Below are 12,263 nucleotides of genomic sequence, written 5' to 3'. Positions count from 1 at the left end.
AAGATTGAGATCTTGCATGGCACCAAACACACAGGATTGAAGGTCTTCAAGTAAAGGGTGATCACATTCATGTATTAAGAGGGCTACTCTGACATTAATGTGGGGAATAGAATGAAGGGCACTGTCGTTAGAACTCTTGGCCAGGTGCACTGGCTCATGCCTATAATACCAACATTTTGGGAGGCTGAGGTGGGCGGATCACAAGGTCAGGAGTTTGAAACCAGCCTAGCCAACATGGTGAAACCCTGTCTCTACTAAAAATACAAAAAATTAGCTGGGCATGATGGTAGGTACCTGTAATCCCAGCTACTCAGGAAGCTGAGGCAGGAGAATTGCTTGAACCCGCTAGGCAGAGATTGCAGTGAGCCTAGATCATGCCACTGCTGCACTCCAGCTGGGGTGACAGAGCAAGCAAGACTTCCTCTTAGGGAAAAAACATAACTACAATGCTAAAAATTTTTATATCTTCCCTGCCCAATATAGTGGGCAAGGGCCACATCTGCCTACTGAGCACGAGTACAGCTGAGAAACTAGATCCTTTATTTGATTTTAATTATATTAAATTGAAATAGCACATGCTATAAAAGTGAAATCAATAAATCAGATAATTGGCAGAAGCTAATGATAGCTTGAGTCAAGATCATATTGGTGAACACAGAAACAGATGGATTTAAGAGATACAGAAAGTAATATTAGTGGAGTCTGGTAGCTCATTAGATATGACAGAGAAGTAAAGAATGACTACCTGATTTATACTGTATGCAGATGGTAAGATGAGGCCACTGCAGAAGACAAGGTGGAGGAAGAAAAGATAATGAATTTCCTTGTAACCCGATTCAGTTTTAGGTGCCCATGTAGACAGACATTCACATGGAGTTTTTGGATAGCCCCCAGGAGAAAAATTGTCTTGATAGCAGTATAAATACTGAATTGATTTTGTGTATCTAAGTCAACAAAGGTTTTATCTTTAAAAATAAATTAAGTTTGATGTATGAAACTTAAAAGACTATTTTGTTAATGATCAAATTTTCTGAATTCTAGGTACTATGTTTCAAATAAATTGTGTTTGTTTTTGTAAGCAAATATGCTTGAAAAATAAAATTTAATTCGAGCAGTAAGCAAAAGAAATTCCTAGTGTTACATGGTAGAGAGCAAGCAGATCCAGATAGGAGACCCTATGTGGGCTATGGGGTCCATGGTACTTACCAATGCTGTCAGCACATTTAGCCTCTGAAAGCCTGATTTTTCTCACTCTTAAAATGAGAATACCTATTCTACAGTTGTGAGATTATTGATGATGCATGTAGTAGATCTGGCATGATAATGGCAGTGAAGGTGGACTGTAGGAATGGAGTATTAGGGGGAAAATCTTCTTCTGCCCTATATTCTTTCTGATGGCCCTTGTCCCATAAGTATTCGACCCTTCAGATTCATAGCACTAGAAAATTTATCAAATAATAATACACTGAGCACAGTGTATCATGTCTGTAATTCCTGTTCTTCGAGAAGCCCAGGTGGGAGGATCACTTGAGGCCAGGAGTTGTACATTAGCTGAGTCAACATAGTGAGATGCCATCTCTACAAAAAACTTAAAAATGAGCCTGGTGTGGTGATGTGTGCCTGTAGTCCCAGCCACTTGGGAGGCTGAGACAGGAGGATCACTTGAGCTTGGGAGTTCGAGGCTATAGTGAGCTATCGTCATGCCACTGCACTCCAGCCTGGATGACAGAGTGAAATTAAAAATAATAATAATGGCAATAACCTGAGGAGCTTCTTGCTTTATTACAAACCACTTTTTAAAAAAGATTTGCTAATCCTCATAGCTTTGCCAGAATTTTATGTCATTCAGAACTAAAGCAAATAAAATGTATTTAAATATATACTGTGAACATTTTAGTTGGGTACGTTTCACTGGAAAACCAGATTTTTAGAATTAGGGGTGATTACATATCTTTTATCTTCCATGTTTACAAAACTACTGGTAATTATTTAGAGTATGTTACATTAGCTAACAGCCCATCTGCTCATTTCAGAATATCTTTCTGGAAATAAGAGATTTGTTGGAATTTCAATGTAACAGTGATTTGCAGTTGACATAGGCTTGTATCCTAGTTGTTAATGTGATATTGCTGCATTATCTGGATTAAAAGCTGAATCACTCTAAAATTTATTTCCCTCTCTTTCCAGATCATGTATCAGTTGGAGGACTTGGAGACAGCTTCTATGAATATTTGCTGAAGGCCTGGTTAATGTCTGGCAAGACAGATCTGGAAGCTAAGAAGATGTATTTTGATGCTGTTCAGGTAACCCAATATTTAAACCATCTTTGCCACTCAGCTGTAACTTACAACTTATATATTAATAAGGTTTTAATGAATAAGTGGTATACTACATGAATAAGTTACAAAATATTTCCAGTTAGGTAGAGTTCAATATTTGCTAAATCATCATAACAATAGTGATCATATTTGATGTTTATTTCTAATAGGGCAGTTCAAGTTTTTGCATGGTTTAAACCTCAGTTACGAGTCACATATCTGAAAAAGTCATATTCTTTCATAAATATGAATTCTCTCCTTAAGACCGCAATTTAAATTATGTGGGAGGAAATCCCGAATTTGTATTCTGACAACTGCCTAAGTTAAAAATTGCCCAAGAGGTCAGACAGTCCCAATGGATACCTCCATGTGAAGTAAACTTGTCCTCAGAGATATATGGATAGTATTCTAAGGAAATCCACACATAAAAATCTGAACAAACTCATATTTAAGAGAAGATCATTAATAGTATCAAAGATTCTTTACAGTGGAGGAGAAGTAAGAGGCAATAGTTGTGTTTTGAATGGAATTGCCTGCCATGTGCTAAGCAGTGTGTTAGGTAGCTCCTTTAAATGAAATTGTGGAGTTGGGTTTTTTTTTCCTCTCACAGTACTCAAGATATTACTCACCTAATTTTACAGATAAAGTTGCTGTACCCTCAGAGATATTACATGTTGAACCAAAATTAAGATTAAAATTTGTCTGTATCAATATCTATTCCTTTTAATTCATCTACTGTGGATTTATGTGTAAGAATTTCCATTCTACATTTAAATCTTAGTTTACTAATTTGCAGGCAGTAAGTTAGTAAGGTAAGTTAGAAACTACTTAAAGTCTTTAGGAGGAGGCCAGTATAAAAGTGAACTAAGAAACACCTCCAGTTAAGCCTCAGTCAAAACTGAAAATAAATTAGAAAGTAAATAAAGTCAGGAAAAAAAATTATTTTATCTAAAATACTTGAGCTTGTACTCATTAGGAATAGAATTTTTTAGTGGAATCAGGTGCTTTTGTGATTGTTTTATGTGATAACTCATATATTCATTTAATAATTATTATCAAGGCTTCTCAAGTAATGTAAAATAGTGGCTTAGCTCTCAGAAAAGTTTTATTTTTTTGACAGCTTAGAAATTTTTTTTAATAATCAGAGTGTTGATTCATAGGGAAAAATAGAAATTCATAGTCCCAGTGATGTAGCCATTGTAAAATTGGTCTTTCTAACAAGAGGTCTAGGCCTCATTTTGACATAGGCATACTTATTTATTTAAATATAAATGCCGCTTGCTTTGTTCTGGTTAACTACATTGATTATGACATTGGTTTCCTTTACAAGTCTTCACTACTTCGCATGTAGGAACCAGAAGCGCCTTAGTTAGAACACTGGCCTACATTTGGTACAACCTTTATAAAGGCACATGATTAACATCAAAAGCAAATTAGCATATGATCCACATGGCCTCTTTTATATTTTTCCTCATTGCTATGAGGTTTCAGATTTTAACCTAGGGAATTCTTCTCCATATTTTGTAGTTTCCATTCTGTCATCTTCTAATTACTGTACTGGCAGACATTTTAATTAATCTTAAATTGGCCCTCTAAGGTCTTGATGTTCCAAGAAAGACAGCTTTAAAATATTATATGAAATATTTTTCTCCTAGTTCCTAAAACCATACCCACACAACTTTTAGTATATTGGATTCAGACAAATCATTGACAGGAAAATCCATTAAGAAAAAATAAAGTCAGAGCGATTCTGGCTCCTTTTAGTAGTAAAAGCTAATTTTTAATCCATTGTATATTTTCAATTTAGAATGCAAAGCTAGAACAACTAAATTTCTGTTTTGAGAAGCAGGAATGTCTTATATAACAAAGTTTCTTTCTGCTAAGTTGTACTTTAGAAGATTATTGTTACCAAGGGGAGGATGCCATACATTATTGTTCTGGACACTGGATGACTGAAGATACTGTTACTCTATTGTAGCTTCAAGTAGATTTTGGAAAGCATTTATCCCAGAGTGATATGTTTTATTTGATTATTTTAGTAACAATATTTTGAGCTTTCAACTAGTTGTCATAGCTCTATCTGGAGACTACAGTAGGAACTCACGGTGGTAAATGACACCTGGGCAGATGACTTATCAGACATTTACGATTCTGAAGGCTTCATCGAACTAATTTTTTTAAATCAATTATAGAAGGATTAAATCACAAAATGTATATCTTTTTTTCTAATCAATTATCTATAGCCTTGACACAGTTTTTTCAGATCCACTAAAGACTATTTATCCTTTTTTGTATTTATTTACATTTTCCCATGGCCACACAAAACAATTGCTTTAAAAGTCTTGGAATTTCATTGTAGTTTTTTTTTGAGACGGAGTTTCACTCTTGGTACCCAGGTTGGAGTGCAATGGCGTGATCTCAGCTCACCGCAACCTCCGCCTCCTGGGTTCAGGCAATTCTCCTGCCTCAGCCTCCTGAGTAGCTGGGATTACAGGCACGCACCACCGTGCGCAGCTAATTTTTTGTAGAGATGAGGTTTCACCATGTTGACCAGGATGGTCTCGATCTTTTGACCTCGTAATCCACCCGCCTCGGCCTCCCAAAGTGCTGGGATTACAGGCTTGAGCCACCGTGCCCGGCCGTAGTTTTTTGTTTTGTTTTGTTTTGTTTGTTTTTCTTTTTTCCTAAGACAGAGTCTAGCTCTGTTGCCCAGGCTGGAGTACAGTGGCGCAATCTCAGCTCACTGCAACTTCTGCCTCCCAGGTTCAAGCAATTCTCCTGCCTCAGCCTCCCGAGCAGCTGGAACTACAGGCAGGTGCCACCACACCCGGCTAATTTTTGGTTTTTTAACGGAGACAGGGTTTCACCATGTTAGCCAGGATGGTCTCGATCTCCTGACCTGGTGATCTACCTGCCTTGGCCTCCCAAACTGCTGGGATTAAAGGCATGAAGCCACTGCACCCGGCCTCATTGTAGTTTTTATTAAGAGGTAGCAACTTGGTCTGAATCATGCCAGAAATAATATCATACTTTATTTAGGATCCATAACAGGGTAATAATGTTTCTCTAATTCATGCTCAAAAGTTATTACTCTTGCTGTGTAGAAAGAATAATTTCTTGGGTGATGAACAAGTATCTGCTTGAAGGACTTTATTGCAATTTGTGTTATGAGAAGTATAAATAGCTAAAATGTTCAGTTGCATAAAATAAGAATGAAATATTAATGTAATAACTAAACCATCAATAACATTAGCTTAACCACAGTTAATGAGCACAGTAATATGTTCATTTATTTCTTCCCATCTTGGTTTCATTTATTTATTTCTAATAAAGGTAGGAAAGGTTTTAGCTTCCTATGTATTCATTTTCATTCATTCTTTCCTATCACAGGTTTTTTTCTGTGCCTACTATTCCCAAATGTACTTTCTAAAAAATCCCTCTTTTTTGATAGCAGTGTGCAGGTATAGATGCAGTCATATCCTTTATCCTTTTGTGAAGTAATTGCGGGGCAGCAAGGAAAGCATTTTCTGTTAGGGTAATTGGAAATTAGCAATGCCAAACACACTTTATTTTTGCTTTTTAAAATATAAGGCATGTTTTATTTCTCTGTCTAGTTTAAGAGAATACCAACAGAACTGGGATAGAAATAAAAGATGTTTTATATATCATTTTTGTAAACATTGTCATTTCCCCAAAATTTAAAGATTTTTAATTTTTAAAATATTAATGAATAATATTTATTCATTATATAGTAGCATGCTTTTTAATAGAATTATTAGGGAAGAACTTGATTCAAGTGTCACCATATTGGAGATATAAATGATAATTAGAAATGACTTTTATCAAATGCCACTTGCAGTAGTGACTGCTTCATAAACAAAATCTGACAGAGTCCTCTCAGGAGATCCTGTTGTTCCCATTTATGGATTAGGATACTGAGATTTAGGGATATAGTAAGCAAATTGTCAACTCCCACAAGTTATAGATAGTGTCAGAGCTGGAATTAGAAGCCAAGTCTTCTGGCTCCAGAACACCTCCTCTTTGCCACTCTATTTTGTTATCGCTTCAAGCCTAAGGCAGTGAAAGGAAGAGCTCTGCCGCCAGCCTAAATCCCATGCACAGACATGTTGTGTTCCCCATCTACCTTAGGGCCTGGGCTTTGTGTTATTTCACCACTTGTGGAAATGAAAATGTACCACATCAACTATTTATTACCACTGCACCAGTGGCCTGTTTTGGGGAAGGGGAAAGTTTTTTGAATATGAGGAATACAAGTGTTTGGTCACGGAACCTAGCAAAACCAACTGTGCTGGCCCAGCGGTGTTAATTCTGACTAACCAAACTAATAAGGCATAAACTAGAGGAGGAAGACAGAAAGCAATAGCATGTAATTTCGGATTGAATGGATTTGTAACACCAAACTCAGATTGTGAGTTATGTTTTATTCTCTTTTTTTTAATGGTTGAGGATATTTTTAGTATAAATTTAAAGAGATTATAAAATATTAAAAATAAGGGTTTTTTCCAGGCCATTGAGACTCATTTGATCCGCAAGTCTAGCAGCGGACTAACTTACATCGCAGAGTGGAAAGGGGGCCTCCTGGAGCACAAGATGGGCCACCTGACCTGCTTTGCAGGAGGTATGTTTGCACTCGGGGCTGATGGAGCTCCTGAAGGCCTGGCCCAACACTACCTTGAACTTGGCGCTGAAATTGCCCGTACCTGTCATGAATCATATAATAGAACATGTGAGTACCTGTTATTCTTCATTTATAGTCTATTCCCACATGCTTTGATTTCATGCAGTTTTGTCATTGCTGCCATCAAAAGAATATCCACTCTGCCTATGAAACTTAATGATCGTGATTAATGATGGAACCAATCTGTCACAGATACTGAGGGATGACTGTACTTCGTAGTTTCATTTAAGTTGTGTTTTTATTTTAAAAGGCAGTGCTCTTCTACCTAAAAAATATTTACCCTGAGTTTGCCAAGAAACAAAAATCCAGGCAATAAAGGGTTAAAGCCAGCCTAATTTACTGACTTCTGCTTTTGCCAATAACATTGGGCAAGGGTCTCTATCCCCTTGTAAAGAGAAACTTAGCATTTTATAAACCATTATTAATCTTCTTCACATCCCCCATGAAATAGATCATGAATCCCACTCCCTTCTTATAAAATAGGAATTTGAAACACGAAGTGTAAATAACTGGCCTTTTGTAACAAAATTACTTAGGATTGTCAATCGCTAAGTTTTTGCCTAACTCAAATGATATTTCATGGTGCCTTGAACCTGCCTGGTGGGTGCTCAGTAAATGGGGATTAAATGGAAAAAAATATAAGTTGTGCTATTTCCTAAAAGGGACCCTTTTAGATGAGTTTTACAATTTTTAAAGTATATGAATATTATATAGTACATGAAGTTTATAACTCTTTTTAAAATGACTATTTTGACATCTCTCTTCAATGTTGTTAAAGTACAGTCAGACCCTTGTATCCCTGAGTTCCACAACCACAGATCAGAAATGTTCCCAAAAAATGGATAGTTCTGTCTGTACTAAACATGTATAGACTTTTTGTTCTTATCTTTATTCCCTGAGCAGTGCAGTATAACACCTAATTGCATAACATTTATACTGTATTAAGGATTATAAGTAAACTCAAGGTGATTTAAAGTTTATGGAAGGATGTACCTATGTTGTATGCAAATACTATGCCGTTTTATATAAGGGACTCAAGGATCCATGGATTTTGTTATCCTCGGAGGGTCCTGAACCAATCCCTCACAGATACTAAGGGATGACTGTGCTTTCTAGTTTCATTTATGTTATAGACTCTAAGCACTGTCCAGGACAATAACCCTTATTCACTCATTCCATGTCCTTTAGTTATGAAGCTAGGACCAGAAGCTTTCAGATTTGATGGTGGTGTTGAAGCCATTGCTACAAGACAAAATGAAAAATACTACATCTTACGGCCTGAAGTTATAGAGACTTACATGTATATGTGGAGACTGACTCATGATCCAAAGTACAGGAAATGGGCCTGGGAAGCCGTAGAGGTGATGTTTTAATTTGCATGTTTCTTGTAGATAAATGTCATAGTAAAAAATGTTCAGCGATACCTATAAATCTAGCTTATCAACTTTTATGTAATTTTTAAAGCTTCAACCAGGGTTTTTTCCACCGAGGACTGTGTAATTTCATTGAAGTCATTTTATATCCCCAGCTTCAGCTTATCTAACATTGATACAAATATACCTACTGATAGCCTTAGATATTGAAGGAGATAACTAGAAAGGCATAGTCTAAAATTAAGTTCCCATGAATACAAAAATGATGATCTCTTAATCCCACGTAAGCATTATTGGCAGCTCTGGGATATTCACCTCTGTCTGTTTCAATAAACCACTATACGTTTTTTTCTGTCTATGGGCTTTAAAATACTAGTATATACTTTTACTTAGAGTAAATAGCTACTTACATCTAACTTTTGGAAAGCACTTATAGAAGAATTACTTTGTAAAAGGATATTCCTTCACTAGTCTCAGGTTTCTTTGAGTATCTTTAAGCTTTCCATGTGCCCAGTGTGTTCTTTTAATTGTCTTTCACCTCTTGGGTCTCTTCCAGTCGAGGATGGTATGTCTCCTTCCTAAACTAATCTAGTGAATGCTTTGTGTGCCGAATGCCTGAGGAAGTGCCCTGCAGGATATGCATCTAACAATGTCTGTCTAGTTGTAAGAGTTATTATTCCGCAAGGAGTGGGAGGGAATTCGGGGGATAAGAACAAGTCAGTGCTTTAATCACACTCTCATTCTCTAGCACTCTTTGTTAGAAAGTTAGCTATCTTTAAAACCTGTTCATAAGGAACGACTTCTCTCAGGAAATCTAAAATGAATATTGCCTTTGGTAAAAGTTAACTAATATCTTAGGAAGCCGTTGGTGAATCTTGCTTATTATTCTCTTCATTTAGTATGTGTCTTATCATTAATCATCGGTCATTTTAAATGACAGCAATTCTCTAGGCCTCTTTGAGGGGTGGGGGGCAGTTTATTACATTTAATCAGTAGTCATTGTAATTTCTTTTCATTTCTCATTTTTTTCTATGGAAAAAAATGTTAAAATTGAGGCTTTTCTAAGCTTTAGTGACAGGGAATTGTTTTGGTCTTCAATTGGCCAGTAAATGAATTGAGTATCAGTTTAAGTGGAGAAAATCAGGAATAATGTATTCTTTCAAACCTAAAACACCATAATTATGTAAGAAGCATCATTTTATATACCACGAAGAAAAATAACCAATAACATTATGACATCCATTTTATAGCTGTTAGAACGTGCAAAATGTATGGCAGAGAAGGGATCAAAAATGGAAAGTCAGCAAATGCTAGTAGGCAGGATGCTTTGGTTTGCTTTGTTCTTTCGGGGTTGGTTTATGGGATTATAAGCCTGGTTTATGTGTTATGATTTTTATTTCTTGTCAACTCTCTAACCTAATATGTGACCTGAAATCATTTCCCTGTGTCATAACAATGAGGTCTCCATTTTGAGGGCGCCCCCAGTAACCTCTGCTAAAACCTGAACTATAGTGGTGAGCAAGGAGTGCTGTAGGATCTTGCATTTTTTAAACCGCAAAAACCGCAAGGACTTAGAAGGCATGGCCGCACTTTTCTCCCACTGTGTTACGCCCCCGTGGCCTCCTGTGTTTCAGCAGCAGCCCCGCATATGCTGGCACCTGCAGCACCTCCAGCACTTGGCTGTTCTGACTCGTACTTGAGACCGCAGCTGGAAACCATGTCAGGAAAAGAAGGTAGAAGAGCTTTTCCCAACGAGCTGGGAGTTAATGTTTTCAACAAAGGAGGTTTTTGAGTTGATGGATAACAATCCCAGTCTTCTTTCTTTCAAGAATTATTCTGGAATGCATGCTACATGGTTCTTACAGGGGTGAGCCTTGTTGCACACAGTTGAAACGTAATAATTCATTGGCTCTTCTGTCCCTGTTTGGCTCTTCCTGCTTGCCCACTTCCTGATGTCACCTACCTGATAGACTTCCTGCATCCTACCTCCAACCGTTGTCTCATGCTTTATTTTTAAGGGAATCCAAACTGAAACAGGGGGTCTTAAAAATCACCTCATCCAGCTTTCTACTTAAAGACAAGACTCCCCTCCATATCTTTGCAAGATAGCTCTTCCTCATCAATGCAAGGACTTCACAGCAAAGGGAGATGTATCACCTAATAAAGTAATTCATTTCAATTTTTAATGATTGAAGGTGTTAGAAATTTATTTATTTTGAAGCCACAATTTACAATGTTCTGTGCTCTGGAAGCACCAGAGGAAAACATCTCCCATCTACATTTCAGCTGCTCAGTTATCTGAAGATAGCACATTCTGCCAGCTCCTCCTTTCCTCATCCATCATTTCCTTTGATTTTCTTTTCCTGGCATGGTTTCCAGCTGTGGTCTTTTAGGACTGAGCAGTATGTCTCAAAAACCTCTCTTCCTGTCTTTGCAGTGTGATTTTTCACAGCTTATGGTCCAGCTTGTTCTTCTAGTAGATTTATATTTAAATTTTTGAAAAGTAAAACCGTTTTTTTAAAACAACAACAAACTGGCTTGTATTGAATTATTTTCAGTGTTAGCTTCTCCATTAGCTGCTGTTGAGTCACATCTTCTTTGCACTGTGCTTTGTTTCACCCATACTTTCAGTTTGTAAAGTATTTGTAAGCCGTCTCCCTATCTTCTAACAAAAAGCACTCCCTTCCCAGCCTTCTTTCACTGATACACTTGAGAAAGCTGCTTTCGATGTCTCTATTAAATTTCTAATAATAATGTCAAATAAGATATGAAAAGGTATATAATCCAGCAGTACAACACTGGAGAGTTCTTTTGTGGGTTAACAGCACTCCATTAATCACTGGTGTTCAAGCACTTATGAGTCTGCCTGACAGAAACAATATTTAACTGATATTTCTTTTCCTTTTTCTCAAAAATGTCATGAAGGCCAGGCGTGGTGGCTCAAGCCTGTAATCCCAACACTTTGGGAAGCCGAGGTGGGAGGATGGCTTGAGGATAGGAGTTTGAGACCAAACTTTAAAATTTAAAAATTAGCTGGTCATGGTGGCACACTTTTATAGTCCCTACCTACTCAGAAGGCTGAGGAGGGAGGACTACTTGAGCCCAGGAGTTCAAGGTTATGTTGAGCTAAGATCGCACCACTGCATCCCAGCCTGAATAATAGAGCAAGACTCTCTCGAAAATTTTTTTTAAAAGATGAGAAACTGACAAATTCCTTCCAATTGAACATCTGATAACTTACAGTATGAGCTTTATCAGAATATTAATTATATGTATATATTAACGTATATTATATAATGTCTCAGCTGATCTATGGTAAAGGATAAAGCCTTATGTAGGGATGTGGGATTTTTTTGGCTTTAGGTGTTTTTTGGTTGTTTCAGGTTTTAGGGTTTTGTTTTTTTGCACAGACATTTTTCTTTGGTCTTCTAACCTTTTCCACTCAGACATCAACTCTCAGAAAGTGCCTTGACTTCCTCCTTCCTCCTCCTGCCTCCTCAGGCTTCATCCTGTTTCCAGACTCTTTGACGTTTTCAAGGTGTCTGGTTCTCTGTGTTCTACCCTTGAGTTCAGACCACAGTCAAGTAGCCTTACACTCCGTGGATCAGCTGTTTATATATGTGGTAGACAAGAGAATGCTCTTCTGTCCTCACAGTAATGCTTTCTGACTTATGATTTAACTCATGATGCTCACTATTTTCTTATCTACTCCCCCACTCCAAGTATAATCACTGGAGGGTCAGGTTTGTCTTTCATCCTTTGTTTAGAGCTCAGGTCACTGTAAGCATTCTCATACACTGTTCTCTGCTCTTAGCACATCCCAGTCAGTTAGGATCACTAATAATAGAAGCATTTACTCAAAACCCAGGTGGT

At 37.2% G+C, this 12,263-nt stretch overlaps 1 protein-coding gene across 2 annotated transcripts in view; it reads left to right on the top strand.

The window, feature by feature from the left end:
* The window catches only part of MAN1A1 (mannosidase alpha class 1A member 1), a 183,108-nt gene that overhangs the window by 163,294 nt on the left and 7,551 nt on the right, over positions 1-12,263 (top strand). For both annotated transcript variants that reach the window (XM_002746910.7, XM_054254374.2), the window contains 3 exons: positions 2,188-2,303; positions 6,846-7,065; positions 8,206-8,378. In XM_002746910.7, the coding sequence (XP_002746956.1) occupies positions 2,188-2,303; positions 6,846-7,065; positions 8,206-8,378 (509 nt within the window). The remainder of the gene's footprint in view (positions 1-2,187; positions 2,304-6,845; positions 7,066-8,205; positions 8,379-12,263) is intronic.

Source organism: Callithrix jacchus, chromosome 4, assembly GCF_049354715.1.
Source record: "Callithrix jacchus isolate 240 chromosome 4, calJac240_pri, whole genome shotgun sequence".
NCBI classification, from domain to species: domain Eukaryota; kingdom Metazoa; phylum Chordata; class Mammalia; order Primates; family Cebidae; genus Callithrix; species Callithrix jacchus.
Note: the sequence above shows the minus strand (reverse complement) of the source record. Positions and strands in the feature narration are given on the sequence as shown.